This window comes from Electrophorus electricus, chromosome 4 (assembly GCF_041902795.1).
Source record: "Electrophorus electricus isolate QZ-2024a chromosome 4, ASM4190279v1, whole genome shotgun sequence".
NCBI classification, from domain to species: Eukaryota; Metazoa; Chordata; class Actinopteri; order Gymnotiformes; family Gymnotidae; genus Electrophorus; species Electrophorus electricus.
This window is the reverse complement of record NC_137500.1, coordinates 39,893,369-39,917,238: the sequence shown is the minus strand read 5'-3', so window position 1 is coordinate 39,917,238 and position 23,870 is coordinate 39,893,369. Positions and strand designations below refer to the sequence as shown.

The window sequence follows — 23,870 nt, the reverse complement described above, 5'->3', positions numbered from 1 at the left end:
AGTTTTAACTGTCTGCTGCTCTCTCCAGACCTGCACATGTCTGGGGTTTATTAAAATGCAACTAAAGCAACACTGCATTTAGATACATTACACTGATATGTTATTTCTCTGTATTCTGTCCCTTAAAACAAAACTTGAAAATCATAAAATATTTATAATCACAGATACTCATAGCACAGTTCTTGCTCCAACAGAACAAACAGACCATTTAAAGCTGAATAAAAGATTGCTAGGTATGAATTCAATTATTTTTTCAGTTCATGATCTTGTTTTTTGCATGACATGTGTACTGAACTTTCTTTTAGATGAATGCAAATGGGCAAACACCAGTGACAACTGCCCTCCAGCAGTGACTGCAGGCTAGCCTGAGATATCCTTCATGGCACCTGTTCTGAACTATTTGCTTCCAGAACAGAACTGTTATGATCATGCTACATGTGTGTTAGTCATTTTGCAGTCCTCCACTCTTAGAATGGCCCACTAATTAGGAAAGATAAGAACATACACATGCTCCATTAAACCTTAGGACATCCCGCAGAGCATTTTGGAACTGGTTCAAGATCGCTTCATCAAATTTATAACCCACAGCAGTGGGAATAATCCTATCAAAAGGAATTACGCCTTGCGGCCCATCTGGGATCTGGCTCATAAGAGTGTCTGTTCTGCATGGGCGACTTTTTATTTGGTGGAAGACTTGTAGGGCAGTAAACGGAGCAAGCCGAGTAGCCCTAAAGCCATGCTGTGGGGAGGATGTGCAACGTGAGGAGCTATTTTACCACTCCATAGTACTGATCACTGTGGGGGACAATCAAAACAAGGGCCCAGCAATATATCTGATATATGAATTCCGGCATTTTGCTGAAGGACGCGACAGTACAAGGCGACAGCAATGAGACACAACATTAGCCTTCATTAAGTCAAATGTGAATCAGTAGGAAAGTCGAGAAACACGTCTGCCACTAAGATGTGACTTGTGTTCAGAAGAACCATTAGCATACACTTTCTTTCGTATTACGCAGACTTCGTAGTGTGTACAGTACAAATGTTTCAAGTTGGGCCTTGCGCAGAAGGAAGCAGAGCGAGAAGAGAGACTGTGGGCGGAGAGACGAGACGGGACGAAAGACTGTGGGCGGAGAGACGGGACGAGACACTGTGGGCGGAGAGACGGGACGAGAGACTGTGGGCGGAGAGACGGGACGAGAGACTGTGGGCGGAGAGACGGGACGAGAGTCTGTGGGCGGAGAGACGGACGAGAGTCTGTGGGCGGAGAGACGGACGAGAGTCTGTGGGCGGAGAGACGGACGAGAGTCTGTGGACGGAGAGTCGGGATGAGAGACTGTGGGCGGAGAGACGGGACGAGAGACTGTGGGCGGAGAGACGGACGAGAGTCTGTGGATGGAGAGACGGGACGAGAGACTGTGGGCGGAGAGACGGACGAGAGTCTGTGGGCGGAGAGACGGGACGAGAGACTGTGGGCGGAGAGACGGGACGAGAGAGTGTGGGCGGAGAGACGGACGAGAGTCTGTGGGCGGAGAGACGGGACGAGAGACTGGGCGGAGAGACGGGACGAGAGACTGTGGGCGGAGAGACGGGACGAGAGACTGTGGGCGGAGAGACGGGACAAGCTCGGCGCTACCTGCCCCGAGCGCTCTGCTAAGCGCCATGCTTCCCTCGAGCGCGGAGCTGGCCCGCAGCCTGCTGCACATTCCACAACTTCCAGACAGCTCCGACTTTATTTTCAGGCAAAACGGCATCGGCCTTCTCACATGACATTCCCAAAAAAGGCCCTGCGGCCGTGTCTGCCCTGATTGCTCTACGTGACTCAACCATTGCGGAATTAAAACAATATGAGGTATAGCTAAGCCAGTGAGGACGGCGACCCAACTCTCCAAAAAAAAAAAAAAAAACAGAAAAAAAAGAAAAAGGAACTGTAAAGAAAACAGAAACGCACAGTTTCCAGCACGGTGCACCATACACGGAAGCTCAATAAATCGGTGTTTTGTTTGGCCAGCGTGTGCAGACACACAGCCCGGGAGGAGCTTTGCCATATGCCTTTTAAATGATATTTAGGCAGTGCGCATATTTTTTTTTCTTCGTCGCTTTAGTTTCAGTGCTTGACCCATTATGGCAGGGGGCTAGAAGCGACCAAATGTTCTTAAGTTTCACTGTGTGTGCGAAATGGCAGAAAGGGTTTGTTTATAGGAGTTCAGCCTGTAGATTCTTAAGGTTTCTTAAGGTACCAGGATTCTTAAGGTACCACTCACGTGGTACTTATATGCTGTATGGAGGATCAGTTGTTTACCAAACAACATTTGCATAAACCTCAAAAATCAAAGACAGCAGAAGCCAGGGTGATAATTATAGGTCATTTACTGTTTTCAAAAGAGGTACTATAAAGCACGAGAGCTTTTCCAACAATTTGGCCTACATTAACCTACTGGGACCCAGGTTCCAGGGATGTCAAATTCCAATATATGATATGATAGGACTCTCATGAGGTCAGACCGATCCAGTTTTCATCTAAGCATGGTTAGAGCAAATGAGAGGCTCAGATAATTGATCCTTCTTGCTCTACTGAAACAAACAATTACAATAGACCTGTTTTGTGGAAACAATTAAATCTTCCAATTATTCTCCATGTGATTTAACAGCAGGAGTCTGAAAATGTTTGGCTTTTGACTCAATTATGAAAGTGTACAGAGAGAAAATCTGAGGTGCATTTTAAAGATTCAAGGGCCTCTGTCTAAAAAAGAACCTCCTGACCTTTTTGGCCAAGGTACAGGGCAAGCGCCTGCTGTTCACATGATTTCATCACGGCCGTAAAGAACTAATTTCAGAAACAGGTGGATGAGTATCAGTTTGAGAAGTTAAATGTTCAATCAGTTCCAGCTTCACCACTTTTTTAGGGCTGATTCCTCAAGCAGAAACACATCTGTGACTAATTTTATTAGTCCCTATAGTTTCCTTAGCTGAAATACCAGATAACTAAGTATATAGTTAAAATAAATGAAAATGATTTTATGATGCAAAAGGTTTTTTGGCATTTAACTGAAAGGCTACTTTGTACCTTGGAGATTAAAACGACATTTTCCCTTAAGGCTTTCATGTACAGTCTTTGCATTAAAATATTCATACTCCAATTAAACACAGCAAAATTACTGCCATAAATATCATATGACAGTATTATTAAAAGGCTCTAAACATGAAACATTAGCAAAGTCTCCGATTATGCATGTGTATGTTCTTGTGTATACTTTATCCATTTTGTTCTCAGAACTCTGAATGAGTTTATTCTGAGTGAATTTGCAATGTGCGGAGAGAATTAAGATCCAGATATAAAAATTTAAAACTTGTGGCTAGTGTGGATGGTTATTTAGTGTTTCTGGGCTTAATACAAAAGATTAAAAAGGCCCTTAAAATACACTTACTTTTTACTCTAAACTGTGCCACTTACCATAAAAGACAGCTATGCAGATGATGCCTTCAAACACCGTGACTCATCTCCACATAGAAAGCTTTAATTGCACTGGGCACATGTGACCCAGTGTGCATCCTCAAGTTACTTATTTGCATACATAACACATCTCTCTTAGGAGATGCAAATGAACAATTGAGGGCCAATAATTTTCAAAGCAGAGTTTAAGCATTTTCATTTTAATTGAAACATTGCCAGTCTCTGCAAATAAAGTGTTGCATCAAGAGGCAACAGATAATTGGATCAGCAGCTGAGCATGGGAAGATGTCAGTAATTCAAAGATTTGACTGCTATTAGTGTTCTCATTAGGCTGTTTGTGAGTGCATATCAGTGTTAGGAAACAAATGACACAATCATTGCGACAATAATTAACCAAACACAGTGCTGCTGCTTCACATGGCAAAAGAGATGCCTGAATTGAATTAAAATGAGCTATATATTTGGCATCTAGGTTTAATTTTAGCAACAGAAATGTGCATAAAACTACAAATATATAAATTAAAATATATTGACAAGATCAACAACAACAAAACAGCAACAATAGTAATAATTTATAACAGAACAGTAATAATAACAGATCATAATGATTTATTGGATAGAAATAGTCTCAGGGTGTGTGTAGGCTTATTTTTATTAAGTGCAAACAATTTCAAGATGTTCAGGATGTGTATAAGCCCATATTAAAATTCCAAACAGAAACCCCAAACCAATTCCATGCTTGTGATCAGTCCAAACCCAGGCTGCCATTTACCCAATTGAAAGACAACTCTGAATTCCATTCCACACACACACACACACACACACACACACACTAGTGACTTTTATATGATTTCTTGTTTGTCTTTGTGCCTTTGTGTAAGTACTGGAGCACAATGCTGCCCTCACCTGTTTATGACTGTTTGCAGAAAAAGGATCGAGTGTCCTCATTAGGCCATTATCAGACAGTGAGGTACCACACCCAATAAGAAAAGGAGAATTCCTGCAGACGACTTTGCTTAAAACCATGGGGCCTGCTTAACATTTTTATGTCCTCGGAGAGAATGAAATTGGTTGCAAATGGCTTAATTTTGACTAGCCACTAATTAGACAAAAAAGACAGCATCAATCATTTGTCTAGGCTTAGAAGCCCCCAAAGCACAATTTTCCAGCTTGATTAGACTTGATTGCATTTGCTGTGGAATGGAAATTTTTTCAGCGCTATTGTGATCGTTATCAGCAGTGCGCAAATGAGAGACAGCCTAATGGAGAAGGCCTACAGAAATAGCAGTGTGAGAAGGTACTGGCTTTGTGTCTTTGTTCTTCTCATTCACTCTTCGGCAGATGTTCTTTGCACGTCTGTGTTATGGCTCAAATTGAATATATTTTGGGGGGGCGGGAGGAGGGGAGAGATGTGAGGGGGGAGGGGGCATCGTGCCTGGTTTAATGGCGCCATCTAGTGAATCTAAAAAATTAAACAGGATTTAAACAAGATTCACAAAGCATGTAGGTCCGATGTTGTACTAGCGTGCCGCTGTGCCTAATTATATAAAGAAGGCCTAGACATACACTGCCGTAATCAAACTAATTGGAAATATCCCATTAAGGTTTAAAATATTTCCAACTATGTTTTTTTAAACATCTAAATCACACTACTGTAGAACTAGAGTTTAAATAAAAGCCATGTTTAATTTTTTAACTGATTCATATTTCACCTTCAAGCTAAACATTTCTATACCTGTCAGGCACTGAAAACAGAATGCGCTATTCTGTAATACACGTGGGGTTTATCACTTACTTGTTTTCATTTTCATTTACTCTCGTTTCTTTTTTGCCCTAATTGGGAAAATGCTCACATGGTACATTTAAAATTAAAAAGGCAAAAAAGATCGTGAAAATCCAACAGAGGTTTTGAACAATTTTATTCCATTAGTATGAACTAATGTCAGCCAATGAAATGAGCAAACGTTTCAGCTTCCGTGCTATGGTCGGTGCTCGGTGCTGAGGACAAACCCATTTATTCAACAAGAGGGCCCTCATGTTCAAAGAATGAAACGAGCAGTGTTGTGGAGTATTCTAAAATCCATTATCTTAGTATTTAACTGTAGTTGCAATATGAATTTCTTTGCATTACATGTCGTTACTACTGTGTAATGCATAGTACATTGGTTTTTTTTACATCAATGCTTCGGTGGGTTTTAGTCCAAGGATCTGGCAACCCTGAGTGGATTCACACGCTGTGACGTCACGACGAGGCGGCACTGTTGGCGCTACTTCCTTTCCGTTCGAGACTTCGGCTTTAGAGTAATGGCTAGCAAAGGCATTTTTATAAACTACAACAATGAACGTAAACAAAGTTACAACAGGTAGGTTATGTTTAACTTTAACCCCAGTTGTGGTTACATGTTGAAACGACGCGTCCTGAGTCCCGGACCTGACGAATGAAGCGTCTCTGAAAGATTAAAGTTCCCATGTGAACCATACAGCACTAGCTAAAATAAGATAAGATTGGTCACCTAGCTAACTGCCATTTTGAAGTAGGATAAGTTAATTAAAAATTAAGATAATAAACATTGTGGTTTCGCAGTCTGAATAGTTGGCTATCTAAGCAGTTCTGAGAATTCAAGTCGCCCACAATTAAAAACTGAACTAGGATAGCTATCTAACTAGTTAGTTAACCTAAATGAGCAGGTTTAAGGGATCCATGTAGTCTCAGACTTTAGACGATTTTGTCATCAGGATAAATAACCATTAAAATACCGACAACATTCGTTTCTGAAAACTAACTAACTAACTTGCAAACTAACCTAGCGTTGGGTTAGGTAACTGGGGAGACTGAATCGACGTTCCTCGTGTCTTGCAGCGGTGACGATCCTAAAACTGGTGTAGGATGTGGCTAGGCTAGGCAGCTAACCGCTATTACCTCAGCACACGGACAAGAATTGACTCAGGAATAAGTGAACGTTTACCTCGAGATAAGAGCTTTGTTCCCATATTCATCTAACGTTACTTTGAAAACATCGCACCTTAGGAGGGGTTGGGAAATATTGTAGGCGTTTTTCGATACCGTATTTTCTGGTATTTATAATGATGTGTTACAGTCGTTACAATAGCGAGTTATGCCGTGTGTAATTAACTGCTTGTATACTCTTGTTAGACTCGTACATACAGGTCTGCATTTTTTACGTTTTACACACAAACCTTAAGCCACACCAATTTCTGCAGTTAGTTAAGAGGTAAGACGGGTAATGCTAAAAGAAACAAAACCCCCTTCACATGATCAAACACTTTTTTTTAATATATCCAGGTAGTTTAAATTGCATTGGAATACTTGGTATATGGTTGGGGTTTTAGATGGGGTTAATATAACCTCCCAGATGTCTTTCACAGGGTGCAATTACTGCATTGTCTCCAAGATACATACATAGAATATATATATATTTATCTGTATATATATTTTTTTCTCTATGCACCCCTGGTTCTCTTCCTCAGTTTGGACAGAGCACTCTCCACCATTTCACTGCGTGTTGTACTGTGTATGACTATGTATGTGACAAATAAACCGAACTTGAACTTGATAAGAACTTTTTTAGGGAGTATGGTAAACGTTTTCTAAACATTTTTAATACTTTACAGTGGTGTGACGCTTGTTTTTTCAAGTCCATCTTTCAAATTGGTTTAGTCAAAGGCAAAGTACCAGAATTTGCCACCTTTTAACTTTAATCACAATCACCTAGTAATGATGGTTAATTAATCTAACTGTCAGTGAAACAAATATACGACTTGCTTTGTTATTGTAGATGGTTAGTACTAGAGAGGATGGAGACAACTGACTGGAACCCTTATTAATGCTGTGGACTGCATCTCGAACCACAATTGTCAGGTAACTTGCCTTAAGGAATGGTCTTTGGTAAAAGATGTCATGGCCTTAAACATCTGTGCTGTGTGTACACTGTATAAAAGGCTAACTCTCGGTGAGGGGTCAGCCATGAAATGTGCGATGATGACTACTTTCTGCTGAGGTTATGACCAGTGAACCTAATAGCATGTATTACCTGAGCACATGTGTGTGTGCGCTCTTATGCTACCTGGAGAGCGAAGGGCCTTTTTGTGATTGACTTTTTGATTCTGCAGGTCAACTGATGCTCAAGTAAAAATGGGATATGCACGTTCTTGAGGTATGCAGCGTCACCCTCCACTGCTAAAGTCTTTCTAATTGTAGGAGCAGCTGGAAATTAATGCCGTATCATGACCCATTTCAGAAAATAAACAGAGATTGCTCATTGCTTTTCTGCTATATTAATTACATTTATCCATATATAACGCTACAATCTAAACTTGGACTAGGTCATAATATTCCTTTCACTGAGTCAGCTAGGAAACTCCATATGTAATGATCAGCATAAAATGTGCAAGGATGACCAACCTGCTGAGGTTATTACCGATGAAACATTATTGCATGTATTACCTGAGCACATTAGGGTTTTGCTTTTTGCAGACAGTAAGTTTTTTTTTTTTCCCAGCTCATTTTGATTGACTTGTTGACTTGTCTGTCATTTTTGGAAGGGCGCATGGTGACCTTGTCCAAATGCACTGAAGAGAACAGCTTCTAAATTTGACTAATGTCCCGGACAATGGAACATGTAGGTATTAAATGTGTGTCTGAACTATTACATTTCATACATGCTGTGCTTTCACACAATATAACGGTCAACTGAGACACTCAAACAGAATAATCACATTTTGCTTTACCTTTGCAGGTACACTGGATTCCTAATGAATACTGGGTCCCTGCTTCTGGGTTACACCTTTTTGGTTAATTTTAATGCCTAATTGTAAAACAGTTCTCAAGAGTGAAAAGAAGTCCTTGTCAAATACAAATTAATGTATATATGTCAAATTAATGTATATTTACTTAGTACTTTAGTTGTGGTAAAACCCAAATGGAGCATATGGCTGTAAACTACTTGAAGGAGATATTGTTAAATATTGTTTGGTTTTTAATTGTGGAAACAGTATGGTGAGCAGTATGAGGAGTGAAGACTATGTTGAGCTGGTGTAACAGTGATAAGCTGTGTTGTCAGTCTATTCACACCATTTCTGGCCACTGCGATGAAGACGTGCTGAATTCTTCGCATCACTTTGTCGTTTCCTTAATCTTTTTACACAAATTAATAAATATCAGATTTAAATAATTTGCAAAGATTAGACCTGGTCTTTTATTTTCTTGTTTAAAGCACCAATACTATGAAAGTATTATAGAACAAATACACATTAATGTCAGGTTCTATCCAACTTTACACTGAAGAATGTATTTTCAACACCTCAGAACAGAATCTTTATCCAAATGACATCTGTTGCCTGAAAACAAGTTTTATCCTGAGTGACAAATTAACTATTTTACAAAAAAAAAGTGCAAGAAATTAGTGCAAAATTTGTGAAACAGAAGCCATGTCAGGTTATTCTGTGCCCCCTCGCTCTTCCTCACCTTCCTGATAATGGCTGTATTCTGGTTTTAACTCCCAGGTGCTTTTGTGGGGCCCTCTTGAATTATAAACTCCGATTTCACGTAGAATTTCTTTCAGGTATATCTGGGGATGTTTGGAGCAGGTTAAAGCTATTTACACCAAATGCTTACATTTTTATATAGCCCCCCCCCCCCCCCCCCCCCCCCCCAAAAAAAAAAAAACATCACTACGGCATTTCAGCTATGCCTTCTTTTATAACTTAAAGGCCATCAGGTTGATGAGAATGTCGAGTATGGTTACTGGCGAGTCTAAACATGTTTAGAAATAATGGTTACCATTTTATTGGCTCGTTTTAATTTTCCTCTTAAATATACTTTCTGCAAATCATTGTAATTAAAGAGTTTGACCACCAGGTGTCTGCAGATAGTATGGTTATTTTAATCTTAAAATTGTTCCCTGGTCCTCATTAGCCAAATGGTAGAACAGGTATGAGTCATCCAACTTCATGGCATTTACATCTCTAGCACTTGGAGAAACTGACACTATTTAGGTGATTGTTATCCTCAGGAACACCAAGCACACTTATCAATGATAATGCAATCAGAGCAAGATGACTGTTTTATTGCCTCATGTTCATCAGCCTAATAATCAGAGACCCCTCGATATTCCACGTTTTTTCTATTCAAGCTCCCAACAGATCTGCTCCAAGCCATCAAAGACATTTAATCCTTGTTCAGATGAGCTGGGAGAGAATAAAAACAACCTGGGTGTCCATGAGGATTAGGTTGGGAAAATACTGTCAGTGTTTGTCAAACCCTAGAGCAGCCCTTGGAGATCCACCTTAATGCAGATTAGTTTTCTAACACAATGTTTAGCTATTAAAACTCTGCAGAAGCATCCTAGTAGTGAAGCATGCTGTGTTGTATTTGGGACTTGAATTAAATGAAGGTGTCACTGTGGTGATATGAGTTCCAAAAATGATTCTGGCATCAGTTTGAGCCTTCAAAAGACGACACTCAGTTTAATGTGCTTTGCTAGTAGTTGCTGCAGAGGCTTCATTTAACTGCTGATGGCAAAGCCCACTAAATCAGTTACGAAAGTGTAAGATTAGTCTAGAAATGGAAAGTTTTTGTGCATAAAATTAAAACGAACATCAGATCCAAAAGGTCAGTCAAAAGAGAAAAAGAAAGAAAGAAAAAAAAGAAATTGCTACCCTGAAACACAGACCTCTCTTTAGACACTATTCAAACTCCCTATGTCAAGTACTCAAGTATTGGCTCCCAGCTGTATGCTGAGCCAGCTTCGGAGGGGCAGAAGTAGAAGGCTGTGGCAAATTGCAAAGCAATAGAAATAAATGCATACAGCCAGCTTTCCCTCACTGGCCATGGAGTGAGCACTGATGCTGACACTCCAGACCCACAGGGCTAATGGTTTCTTTAATCACTAGGAATATGAATCATTTAACTCCATTACACTGGTCATTAGATTGCAGCATTTGTGTGTCTTGGGCTGCGTGCTAATTTGTAAACGGTGCAACTCACCACTGGCTGCTTAGTGATCTCCACCAGGTCCTTAATGTTGTAGTACTGGTGCTTCTCAAAAGCAGAGAAGAGCATTTCCAGAACCTTCTGCTTGTCAGCCCTGGCTCTTTTACCTTCCTCTTTCTTCTTCTTTTCATATTCCACCTGCATTCAAAACATCCCAGTTATATATTGTGCAGCATGTATGTGAACACAGGTACGGGTGTGTGTACACACACACTCACACACTCACTCACACACTCACTCACATTATAGTTGTGGTTGGACACAGGTTTATAATTGGTAGTCACTGCTTTCTCTAGCTGCTGAGACAGTCGGAGGGGCTTGGTAGATTCCTCAATCTGCAGTCTGCAGTGCAAATCGTTACGTCAGAAGCAATAATTTTCCTTTGCAATTTTATTATTTTGTATTGTTTATTAACAAATAATATTAATAAAAATTGCACAACTCGGAGATCAGTTTGGTGTTACTGCACTTACCTCTTTAACTTCATGTAGCTCTCCTGCACTGCAGGTTTGCACTCGGCACGCTGGACCACTAGGCCTTCAAGTGTGATCTGGTCTTTGAAGCAAAGAAAGTATTTATCATGATTTACTAGGTGAGCTAAAAAAATGTCCATACATTACATATCTCCTATCTAAAAAATATAACATATTTACTGATCAGTAAATATGTAAATATTTAACTTAATTTATACATCTAAAATCATAAATAATTATACATATGTATATGTAATCATTGTATTAACATATCGGTGTACTGACATACCCATCTATGATTACTACACAATTTCTATTATCTAGCTAACAGTAGAAGAAAGTATTTAAGAATATATTACTTAACATGATTTAATTAAATAATGTACCAATAGATCATCCAATAGCTTTACTATATAAAGAAACAAAACCAAAAGAAGAAAGAAAGCTTGCTGACAGCAAATCATTTTCATGTGCAATTGGTACCCTGAACAAATAGTGCTACTTGATAAAATGAACAGAGAAGCACAGAAAAATACAGAACAATACCTTTCAAAAAGAAGCACCCTTAATTGTAGTGTTGGCACAGAACCCCGTTTCAAAATTCAACTTGACATTTGAAATCTTGTGATTCAGATAAGCAGTGCACACCTCACTGCTGAAGTGCAGGGCTTTTTTCTGAGAATCAGCATGGCTGACCTGTGGCAGTGTGAATTTGACCCTCCTGAGCCCTGCTGAACCCTCCACAGAAACCTGGTTCACCGCTCACGCGTCTATAGCCAGCCGTTTGTTGGCATATTCTACAGAAGGCTGACGTTTCTCTGACCTTTGGGGAGCTGCGTATTTCCACCGATCACCCACACAAACACCAACACAGTTTTTTAACATATATATTACATTTATATATATCCTCTTCATTTCTTAGGGGGAATAATAGAGTCTGCGCCGTCTTGTGGTTATTGTCCCGCTGAAAAACCTTTTTAATGGCAGCACAACTTCACCCACAAAATCCATAATTGGGCTTCGCTAATGCACGCAATTACCAATTACTAACTGATGGGATGAGTGCAGGAGCACTTATTAAAGTGGTTTTATAAATACGCCCACTCATGTTTCACAACTTCACCAGAGCATCCATTTTCCTCACCAACACTCAGAGAGTTCAGGGCCATTAGAAGCCTAGCGTTGTGGATCTTCTCCTAGCAGGCGTGAACTCTTTCTCTTCTCCATGGAGCTCCGAAAAAACAAAACATGACTGTTCCTGCTGTGGGCTAAGGTTACATAAGTAGAGTCACAGAAACATCACCCCAATAAATTGCCAGTTATGTAGGAGCAGCATCAACATCCTCTTTGAATGGACCAGCCGGGGGTGGCGTGAGCCGCACAGGAAGGTTGTAGGATGATGAACCGCTGCTAAGATGTTGGCAAGGTGAGGGGTCAACCATCCACCCCCTCACAAGCCCCCATCCATTTCTCTCTGCCGGCGCTCCAAACATGCCATGGATCCACAGGCAGGACACACACATCTCGACCCTCCACACCCACCCGTCCGCCCACAGCAGCAACAGTTCTGATTCCCAGACATCTCCGCTCATCTGCATATGCACAGTGCCTCCTCCTTGACGGCTGCACGCATTTCAAGCTGATGTGTTGAGAAATGTGTCAAATCATTCACTTAGCAGCGGTTTGTAAAGCAGCAGTTTCACGGGGAGTTTTGTGCTGAATTTTTTAGTGCATATAATTGAGAAGCAATTAGTTTCAAAGAAAAATTTTCCTGAGTTTGGCTTTTTTTTCTGTCTTTTTTGACACATTAAATGGTTGGAATTTTTCTGTTATGATTATATTTCAGAATTGCTTAAATTCTGAATAGAAATAGACAGAAAAGGCAAAACTATTTTGCCTAGTGACAGAAAAAGCAAACATACTAGTACCCAAACCTCAGAGGTTTGTTAGATGCCTGTGAAGCACACGCTTCATTTTCTTTAGTCTTACCACTGGTTACCACCACCTCCCCATGTGTTATGCAATGACTGTCAACTGTAATTTGCAGTTTCAAATGGCACAGGTCTCATGTAAAAGACCTACCTCTGATAACTGCCAAACGAGTCATGTAACCAACACCTCAGCAAACAATGAATATTTTAACAGTTTTACCATTTATAGACAACCTCGGTATAGGACATACTGACTGCTCACTATATTATCTGATTATCCTTCATGGTATTAAAAATTGAGGAAGTATTATTTCAGCTGCATATGGACTCAAATATACAAACAAAAAACTATAAAGAAAAGGAAAATTCTTTCTCTGCTTTTTGGTAAACGTCAGTTTACAGTTGGATAACTCCATTAGGATGTGATTAGAAATCGTGTCTTCTTGTAATCAGCGGTGACACTGATGAGCTGTTACTCATAGCTATGCACTGATATTTTATTCAGATAATAAAAGATTATACTGATACACGCCTGCCAGTACCAGCACTGACATTATAGAGCTCTCATTTAATACACATAAATATGCATGAGTACAGATCACATGAAATAAACATTTGCTTTAAAAATCAACATTATGTGCCTGTCAACATTAATTCCTTTTCTTACTAGTGGTGACAAAAAACAAAACAAAACACAGCATTCGTTAAACTGCCCACACATCCAAAACAAACTAATTAACGTCCTACATTTCTCATAAATTGTAAAGCTACTCTGTGATTTTAGAACCAGAACAAAGCAGCCATCAGAGATCGAACTGCTTTGGTTATGTTGTCAGTCAAGTACATTAAACCTTTTTACCGTGTCTTGTGGTGTGCTAACAAGAACTCAACAATGCATATAAAGTGCATTATAAATCATGATTTCAACCTAAACAGTGACTGCAACCATGAAGTTCCATCTACAATCTCAGCCCTGCTTGTCACCCTGCTGCCATGGAGACAACAAAGCCCTCAGCTCGATTGGTCCAGGGCAAGTGCCTCTTACTGCCTGACTGACAGGTTGTTGCTGTTGAGAGAGGCAGCTCAGAGAGATGTCTCGATGGTTTGGAGGCGCAAAGGCTTGAGCCAACCGTGCACTGGTATGTCCTCCAAGACAAACAGAGGGGTTGCTCAGTCTGCCCGTTACCGTAAGCCTACATCCACACAAAACTAAAACAACAGCACTGATCTGAGCCTTTTTCCCTGGAAGGTTCAAACAGTGACAGCACCAAATGTCTGCCTTGTAAAACATTTTCTGAGACTGCTTGGGGGCTATTACACACCAACCAACCCCCAACTGAACAGGCGGACCTTCTAAATCAAGGACTCTACCTTAACGGATACTTCTGCTGCTACCAATTGGGTCACTTCTCAGCACCACGGATCCGTGCATCAGTGAGGAGCAGCAGCCTTCCTCTTCTACACACACTCAGAGAGAAGCCTGCACTGACTACATTCATGCCTTGGGAAAGATGAGAAACGAGTCATTTGCATAAACACATCAATCCGCTGTTCCTGATCTGGCCCTCATTTACCAATAAAGCTGCCAAATGCTGCCACACAATGGCAACAGATGGCCCTGCAAAACAAAGACTTTGACAGGCGAGAACTTAAACGTGTTGGGATTTGAACACTGGAACACTCTCTTCCCCACAACCCCTCTTTTGCCACTGGCTGTGTTTAAGCTGCATGCGTTAAGCAGGGTCCGTGCAATGTGGCCCACCTGCGTGCACTCGCGTGCAGCCGCCCAGCTGACGAGCCCTTTCATCAGAGCAGAACGGCACTAATTGCCGAAACAGCGCGGAGGAGTACACTAGAGTGGCGAGGTGATTAAATCCAGCCTTTAAAGTGGAGGGCAGCAAGCGACACACACTCTCTCTTTCCCCTCGTCTCCTGCTCTGACGCAGGCGTGCCCTCCCCCCGCCTCCTCCCCTCCCCCGCCTCCTCCACATGCGCATGGGGAAGCGCGTGTGCCTGTGCTTGCGTGCTGGGCTGGCGTGTGCACGCAAGTGCAGGGCTGTGAAAGGCTCCGGTACTCCTGCCAGTGCTCAGTGCTCCCTGCCGCTCAGCTGCGTTCCCATTCGCTCGCACGCTCCCTCGCTCGCACGCCCGTTCATACACACCCCCCTCCTTCCCCCTCCCCCTCCTCGCTCCGACAGGCTGGGCTCGCGGAGCGGCATGGAGTGGGATCTCAGAAGGATGGAGAGCGAGCTGAGGCAGATCAACCCGGACTTGCTGCAGCCCAGCAAGAGCTTTAAGAAGCCCTCCTCGGGCACGGTCACCATCAACGTGGGAGGCTACCTGTACGCAGCGCAGCGGCACACCCTGGCCAAGCACCCCGGCTCCCTGCTCGAGGAAGTGGTGAGCGGGAAGAGGCCTGTGCAGCACGTCGATTCGATGGGCAACACCTTCATCGACCGCGACGGGCCCATCTTCCGGCACGTACTCAACTTCCTGCGGACAGGCGATCTGATCCTCCCCGACGACTTCAAAGAGGTGGCGCTCCTCCGACGGGAGGCCGACTTCTACCGGCTGAGCGAGCTTGGCCAGGCGCTGCAGGAGTGGGAACAGGTGCAGGCTGCCCAGCGAGAGCCTGCCTTCCTCGAAGTGACGGACAGCCATGAGCGCTCGCAGGGCCTTAAGGTGTACTGCAGCGACACAAGTTTCATCGAGAAGGTGAAAGGGCGGCTGGTGCAGATCTCCAAGAGCCGGCTGGACGGCTTCCCAGAAGAGTTCGAGGTGTCGTCCAATGTCATACAGTTCCGGCACTTCATCAAGTCCGAGCAGGGCTCACGCCTGGTGCTGAAAGAGGACAGCACATTCCTGTGCACGCTTGAGACGCTTAAGCTGGAGACGGTGATGATGGCTCTGCGAGGAGGCTTCCGCCTGCTCACCTGCCTGGACAGCAGTCGGGGCTCGGTGGCACAGTGTGAGGCGCTGCACTTCGTCAAGTGACCCAACCAGAACTGCCGGCATGGACCACATGACCTGCCGAGAACCACCGCCTATCCCGCGTCAACATCCCCAGCCGTCAGTGTACTGCGCGCAGGATCCGTTCCGGATTACAAAAGAGTCTCCCGCAAAGAACACTGCTTCTGCATTCCTCCAGCTCCCACCACCAAGAGGTGTTGTGTATTGTGTTTTCTTCTGGTATGCTGTGTATAGTCCCTCGTATTGGCACAAACTGGCTTTTTAAAGGAAGAGGATCGGCACGTGGACACGGCCACTGAACTGCAGAATGTTCCAGAAAACCTTCTGACTTCTTCCCAGAATCAATTCAGATAAGTGAAAATGGCAACAGGCTGCATACAACTACTGTGATTTCTGACCAACAGGCTATGTTATGCATGTGCAAATATTCATGGCTGGGAGCAAATATTGTGATTGCTGGTTTTGTGAAAAAGTGGAGTTGACAGAAAATGTTATTCAGAACCTGTGAATGTTTTCAAAAATAAAGATGACAAGTACTTCATTCTACAACATGACTTGAAGACTGTAAAGAGGTTTAGTCCTGAAAAGGCCAGTATTGTTTGTTAGAATCAACAGTGATAAAATGACAGAATGATGGTATTGTCCACAGTCGGCAGCAAAGGCACAGAGCTCTCACGAGTTACCATGGAGCCAGTATAAACATAGCAACAATTAATTTCCTTAGTAACCGTAAAGGCAGCTAGTAATAGAGACTACATCATGGCCTAAATAGATTATTGCAATATTCTGCATGACCTAAAAACACAGAGCCACCATTCAATAATTGTTAAATATCTCCCCGAGCATTGATCTTAATTTGAAAAAGCAAAGCTATCAGATTGTGTGGGACCATGTAAAAAAAATTGTATGTGCCTACAGCAAATAAAATACAAATAATTATGTACCTACTGAACACATGCTTCCTTGTACTTTAGAAAGCATTTTGAAGGTTTTTCATTACTGTCATTTGAAGAATTTGTTTCATAAAATCATTACAGATATGTATAAATGTGGCCCATCTATGGTGAACTAATTTACAACTTGAAATTCAAAGAGCAAAAACGCTATGTATAAAGATAAAATGCATTTATAGATACACGTTAACACCAAGTATTGAGAGGTGTCTAAAAAGCACAGCAAATGTTGACGACATTTCTTTAACATGAAGCCAAACTTGTTTACAGCCTAAAAGTCACTCATTTTTAAATGAAGTAATACTGGACATATGGATATGCCCACAACAAAGGGGACTGGATCTCCACGCATTAAAATTCATCTGTTTCCATAGAGTCTATCCTACAACCATCTCCCACTAATGAGTCATAATGAACAAGCTACTTGACACAAGAAAATGGGAGTCATATCCAACCCCACGGTTTGTTGTGAGAACATCAAACTGGGCTCCATTTTTAATTGCAGATAAGGGTCATTCATTTTTGATGAGACGGTGGGCTTATTAGGCCTTTCTGCCTGGCTGATGTATCTGGAAGCCACATGCAGCGTGCAGCTAACACCTTGTCAAGAGGGGGATTAAGCACATTTATTTCAAATGGAAGAACCCTACTCAAATATTCATGGATTTCTCTCACATCCATTGGCTGCCAAATGAATCAGACTCCTACATTACAACAAAAGCCTGCTGATTCTCATCAAATGTTTCAGGGGTGGAATGACTAATATCTCTCCTTTCTGATATAACAATTAATTGGTCAAGCGAGGATGTGAAATTCAGGTTGCATGCCCCTGAGAAACCGATTCTGAAGTCACATTTTAGCCTGTACACCAAGCAGAGGAAGACAATCAGGCATTTACATATTGTAAATCAAAGCAAGCCTCCATCACGAGGGCAGAAGAGTCTAGTTAATAAACTGCCCATTACACACAAAGCCAAATCAGTCAACCAAGCAAAATTCACTCAGGTTTTAGAAAGCTGTGCACTTAAAGTGGCTCTGAACCATCTATATACAAAATTCAAAAGATATTTGCAAAACTGGTTTTTAAAACGTAGTGCATTAAATCTACATACCTTCTCATCACAAGCCAGTCTTGCCAACAATTTCTGTAAAAATACCTTGATATACATATTTGGACAAACTACATTCATGGAAATGGTTTTGCCTGTAGCCTGTGTACTGCTGAGATATGATGAGCTGCAAATCCAGCTGTTAGGCTTTACGTCTGGTGAAGATTTCTCACTAAAATCTCTCTGTGCAGGTTCCAGAAGGAACGTAAATAAATCAGTAGGACAAAAATACACTATGTAATTCTCAGTCAGTCATATGAATGTAACCAAATAGGAATTAAAAATTCTGGTAATTCAAAAAACCACTACAATCACTAGTCACCACCTTTTTAAAAACAAAGAACATCCCATTTTCCAGGCATCAGGCGTGACTGAAGAGCAATTCTGTAATGAGCAGGTATACTGAAAACATAACACATGGCTGCCAAAAGCTTTAACAAGCTGTTCCAGTTCCAGCTGATCTCTACTGCAGAAAATATTTATATTTTTACCTCAATATTAAACACACTCAGGACAAAATACACTCAGTCTGGTTTAAAGCCGAGTAGAGGAGTTTCTGTATTAGTTTGCATTGTCATAATGAAAACCGCTTTTATAATCTGCTTCTTTAATCTATAAGCATTATCATTTTAAGCATTACATTACTAATATCATAGGTATTGGAATGCTAAACAGTGTCACATACAGGAATACAACGGCAGGGTTACAAGCGACACCACAATCACATTTCTGCATTGCATAAGTGGTCAATCCTATATCTTTGAGGGCAGGCACTTAAAATTTACTAAAAAAGTACTAAAAATGCCAACCTTGTAGTCTTTAAGATTGCTCTGCTTGGTTTCAACCATAACTCAGTTCAGTGCACAATCAAGAGTGATTTCACAGAGATAATCTAGCACTGAGATCAAAATAAAACGTGAGAATCCTGCCTTTAGAGATTCACCAAATCTTAACAAATTTTGATGATGATACTGACTATATGACATGATGGTAAATTATATTGTTATCACAATTAATAATTGCGCTTGTAGAGACTTACTAATAGATTCCTAACAGGACATTCAATTATCTGGGGGCCACAAAGATGAAGAAGGGGAGATGTAATCCCTACCTGAGGGACCCAAGCTGCCACTGTGGATGGCTGCATGCTGCTTCTGAGTCTCTGATCAGATACCATGACTCATGTTTACCTCTCTAAACATGCCTCAGGTTCATGCTGTTCTCCGCTTATGAAAATCACTATGGGGGAAAAAACGCACCAAATCTTCAGCCTCGATTTTTCTTGGCCATTTTTGGAACTGAAATGTGAAATTCTCTCAAAGCCCAGGGGAATATTTGCTACTTTGCACAGCTTTCTTCACGCTCCCCCACTGCTTTGAAGGCTCCATGTTTCAACCCAGTAATTCTGAGGCTGTATGAATGTGCGTGTGCATGTTTTCCGTCACGCGTTGTGCCTTTGCCTGACCTGGCAACAAGCTATATGCGCCCGTGTCCGTCAAAGTAAAGCGACTCTCCAACCCTCCTCATTGTGCGAGGGGCGACGTCTCACTTCTGACCGTGACGCACTATTAAAAGTCTCTACGGAACCTGTCCACACGCTCGGCCCGCACACACCAGAGAAAGGCGCAAGCTCCGCATCGGCTCGGCGCACACCACGCGGTCCCGTCTTCAATAGCCGATTAAAACACACCTACGAATTTCTAAACCTGAACTCCGCACAGAGCTTACAACGTTAAACTCCAATTAGTGTCTCGGTACGGTTTTTCAGAATCTCATCGCTAGGAGACTTTCCGTAGCCATGGTCACTGTTGTTTGCCCTGTTATATTTAGAACCAGGCTACAACACACACGTTCCACAAGTATCACAACGACAAACCATCATAGAGGGTCAGAGACTCAGTCAATATGTGACAATTTCTAGAGTATGATTTTTGTTTCATGATCGTTTTTTAAATTTTATATTATTTTTAGATAGATAGATAGATAGATAGATAGATAGATAGATAGATAGATAGATAGATAGATAGATAGATAGATAGATAGATAGATAGATAGATAGATAGATAGATTCAAAATTGTAGTATAGTACACAGTTTCCAGAGAAACAGGACATTTTCAGCTGTGCAAGCAAAGTGCTTCTGAATTTGTAGGCAGAGGAATATATACACACTCTATTATATATCACATTCCCAAACATAATTTACCTACTTTTAGATGTCGAGATCTCATGAGGTTTTGGAAATATTAATAAACTGACTCAAGATAAGGCAGCAAGAAGTGAGTCTAAGTGTATCCAGTTGCATAGCAGAAAGAGAAGTGCTGTGAACTGTAGCAATGCCAACTGTAATAAGTCTAGCATGTTCTTTCAAAAAAAGCTTAGCTATGTCTTATTAGGCTACACATGAGAAGGATCTGGACATAGTTGAGTGACTGGTGGCTTTGAGCGTTTATGGTCTTTAGCATTTGATGGGAGGGTGATTCACTCTGAATTCTCTCGATTCAGAACTTGCTTAGAAAGATCCCCCCCCCCCCCTCTTTATCCACCCCATAACCCAGAGAAAGCTTTTAACCGCACAGTAGAGCCTCTATTCATTGCCAAGTTCTGTGGCTAACCTGTTGCTTAGCAACCACTTAATCAATACCTGCAGCTCGCAGGAGCGAGGCAGACGGCTGAAAAAAAATCTTAAGCCACAGGAACAAAAGAATAAAAATACAATTGAAATTCTACACTGAAATTCAGTCAATAATGTGGCCAATTAACATTAATGCTTAGAATGTGATGCACCCACTTCTCAATCACATGTTCTCACATCAGTGTATTAGAATTTTTGTATACATTTTTGCCAAAATACAAGTGGTTTTGGTGCCATGTTAACCATTGCACATATACTTATAACTTAGAACTTTAACTTATATTTGTTAACCATTGCACATAAAATTTCTCCTTGTTACTCTAGTTGGAGACTGCACTGCACTGCTAAGGCTTCCAAATGCATTACTCGTCTGCTACCCTGACCTCGAACTGACTGACATGGGAGTAGGATATTTGCCTTAAAGGTTGCTCTGCTGTTCAACACAACATTCTGTAGTTGGCCTCTTCACCTACTGTGTAAGTTATTCTCATAAGGTAGATGTGAAATATCTGGAAAGGGATAAAAGACTTTTCCCTTTCCATCAGAAGTGAATGATCTCAGTGCTCACCTGAGGAGCCCTCAGAGAAGACAGCCACGGTCTGGCCTCCCACACTCTGCATGGTGAAGGGGTGCTCTCGAGGCACTTGCACGGATGATGCCTTCTCCCCTTTGCTTTCAACCATGGTCAGCTCCTCACTCAGACTGAATGACACCTTAGAAACAAACCAATCATTCAAACTCTAACTAGGTTGGAATGTGTTCTGGAGTTCTGTACACAAGTTCACTTTACAGAACATTAATTGTCAACGTATCATTTCAATAAGTTACTCCCACACTACCAATCAGTGATTACATCACTTGGCGCACTGAAGGACCTTAACACCATGCTCCTTTTCTCCCTAAAGCCACTTTAGTTTACTTCAGATCTATTATGTAATGCACTTGTTCATGAAGGTGATTGTTTACAGATACCTTAAGGGTTCATAGCGACATTCAATCTCAAGCCAATACAGGAAGGACTTTGTTTTTTTTTCTATTCACGGGTGTAGGAGTGACTTGGCAACTAGTGGATGCTTTAATAAACTCAAAGTATATGTATGCAAACAAACACAAATAGAACCAACAAAAGTGTGTGTGGGGGTGGCAAATTATATAACCTGTATGTCACATGTTAGGGTTCATAAACAATGGCTCCTAAACTGCTTTTATTTACAGCTCTATGTATAAATCTGAGGGGCAGTAACAGTCCTTCCTTTTGCTACCCCTTCCTTGTAGGCTTATAGGAAAACGGATGGCAGTGTCACCATTAACACAAATACGTACCATTGTTTTTCCTTGATTTCTTGAAGAGATGAAGGAAGAGGTTGTAAAGATTTTCAAAAACATTTTTGACAAGAAGATTGATCGCGCTAATCAGGTGGGATTTAACGCTTACTTAGTTATTTTAAGCTTGCCAACTTCTCGTCCAGATGCTTTCCCCCATTGCTGTGAAAGATACTTGGGAACCTATTAGGGGGTTGTTGACGTAAAATATTTTTATACAGAAAAACCATATCATGTAGCCTATTATTATTATTATTATCCGTGTTCCACTTTCTAAAAGTCCCAAACAAATAAAAACTTAAATAAATAAAATGATCTAACAAATTAAAGTCTGTTCACTAAGAGCGGGACGAACCTTCACCAGCCAGACTCCAGTATTCTGTTTGGCTCTGGTTAAGTCGACGTCTGAGTTTCCCTCACACATAGCAACAGCTGCGCCGCTCAGCTCCTCTCCATACGAACCTATGATTGCAGACAGAGGCCAGCCTATACTGCCACCTGGTGGCTCAGCAGCCTGGCGTTCACAGGTGCAACGTGCAGCAAATTACACCTTGGAAACAAAGGCAGTACTGTAGTCCTGCTTTTTTCTCTTCGTTCTCCTATTTAAAAACACTGGGATTCCATTTAAATGTTTCGCAAATGTTATGAGCATTTCCGAAAACAAAAATACGAACTGAGTCGTGTTTTCATAACTTTTATTCAATAAAACTTACATAATTAAGGGTGAAACACAAATACACAAACTGTCAGTCGTTCCCTTGTGCTTGTACAGCAATGAAAGACAAACACAGATAAATGTAATTTTGAATTTGCTTTGAACACTGTTTATAGTTATATCGTCAGGTGCGAAATCATATGTCATCATTTCTTAACATTCCACACACTTCTTCGCATTCGTCATGCCAAATCTCTCTCCTCCACCTCTTCCAAGCTTTTTGTGAGTTTCCTGTGTGTGGCAGCGGGGGTTGCTCGAGCGTCACCCGCGAGCAGAAGCACGAGTCGTGGCTAATGAAGGATTTCACGCGAGCGCGCGTGTTACGGGTGTTCATGTGTCTTGTGTTTTTCCACTGCGCTTCAGTGACCAAGAAAAGTCCGATCTAAGGGTTCGTCTCAGTTGTGCACTATACGCTAAGACTAGTTGCAAGATATATATTTTTACACTAGTGAAATGACAGAAATGGAACGATCGACAGAACGAACTGATTGATTTATAATTATTTGATCGTTCGGAACTTTCGAAACGTCATTCCACAGTGACATCTAGTGACGAAATACCCCTGTCATTGTATAGGAACAAATTCAATAAATAGTGAAGTGCACTGAAAACATTAACTTGGACCTGTTATCTAATTATTCAATATTACCTCTATATGTCAATGCATGCTGCCATATGTTTTAAATCTTAATGTACATTATGATTTGTATTATGGGATATTTATTAATTATATATCAGTATTTGAAGGAAGTGGGTACATGCTGAGAAATCATTTGTGGTAATTATTTTTATTAAGAAAGAGGATCTGTTTGACTGCTAGGACTAAGATGGTTCCTCCTTTTACTCAAAATCTCCTGCTTTGGGGAAATTCTCTCACAAAGCACAGATGTTGCCGGAATAGAGAGATATGTCTTTGTCAGCTGGAACAACTGAGGGAATATGGCAGAGTGTCTGGCCCAGTATTCTGGGGCGTCATGTCCTCCGGGCAGATACAGGGCGGAGATATATCAGTGAACCTCAAAAATGGCATCAGCAGAGACACTCTGTCCCCGACTTGCTTCGCCCACTCTGCTGTCAAAGAAGTCCCAGAGACTGTCATCATTATTTTCACTGGACTGTGGTGCAGCTACTGACAATGATGGAGCACCAGAACTTACTTGTGTTTTGGAAGTTGCACAAATAACAGTGCAGCAGTCAGATGTCAGACACTTCACAACTTTGGCTGCATTATCAGGACATACAAAAGCCCGAAACAGGATTGAACTGAATCTGGGATCTAACAGATCTGCCACTGCGT

The 23,870-nt window shown here is 41.5% G+C and overlaps 2 protein-coding genes and 2 long non-coding RNA genes across 18 annotated transcripts in view; 3 read left to right on the top strand and 1 right to left on the bottom strand.

Moving 5' to 3' along the window:
- The window catches only part of gtf2f2b (general transcription factor IIF, polypeptide 2b), a 32,090-nt gene extending 9,798 nt beyond the window's left edge, over nt 1-22,292 (bottom strand). For 3 of the 15 annotated variants that reach the window (XM_081713780.1, XM_081713779.1, XM_081713763.1), the window contains exons 1-7: nt 22,214-22,292; nt 21,971-22,041; nt 21,859-21,877; nt 21,104-21,248; nt 10,940-11,021; nt 10,709-10,808; nt 10,461-10,604 (exon numbers count right to left, since the gene is read on the bottom strand). In XM_081713780.1, coding sequence (XP_081569906.1) covers nt 10,461-10,604; nt 10,709-10,808; nt 10,940-11,021; nt 21,104-21,248; nt 21,859-21,877; nt 21,971-22,041; nt 22,214-22,282 — 630 coding nt within the window. In that variant the 5' untranslated portion in view covers nt 22,283-22,292. The other 12 variants (XM_081713768.1, XM_081713766.1, XM_081713777.1 and 9 more) reach the window with 12 other exon arrangements.
- LOC113577086 (uncharacterized) lies at nt 5,664-8,646 on the top strand. Its single transcript, XR_003410590.3, has 5 exons — nt 5,664-5,817; nt 7,252-7,334; nt 7,586-7,629; nt 8,018-8,094; nt 8,212-8,646. It is a non-coding gene; the product is annotated as an uncharacterized LOC113577086 (long non-coding RNA).
- kctd4 (potassium channel tetramerization domain containing 4) lies at nt 14,925-16,783 on the top strand. Its single transcript, XM_027009546.3, has one exon. The coding sequence runs from the start codon at nt 15,088-15,090 to the stop codon at nt 15,862-15,864; it is 777 nt and encodes a 258-aa protein (XP_026865347.1). The 5' UTR covers nt 14,925-15,087; the 3' UTR covers nt 15,865-16,783.
- LOC145657593 (uncharacterized) lies at nt 20,846-21,941 on the top strand. Its single transcript, XR_014123479.1, has 3 exons — nt 20,846-21,011; nt 21,084-21,219; nt 21,811-21,941. It is a non-coding gene; the product is annotated as an uncharacterized LOC145657593 (long non-coding RNA).
- Nucleotides 22,293-23,870: the final 1,578 nt, after the last annotated feature.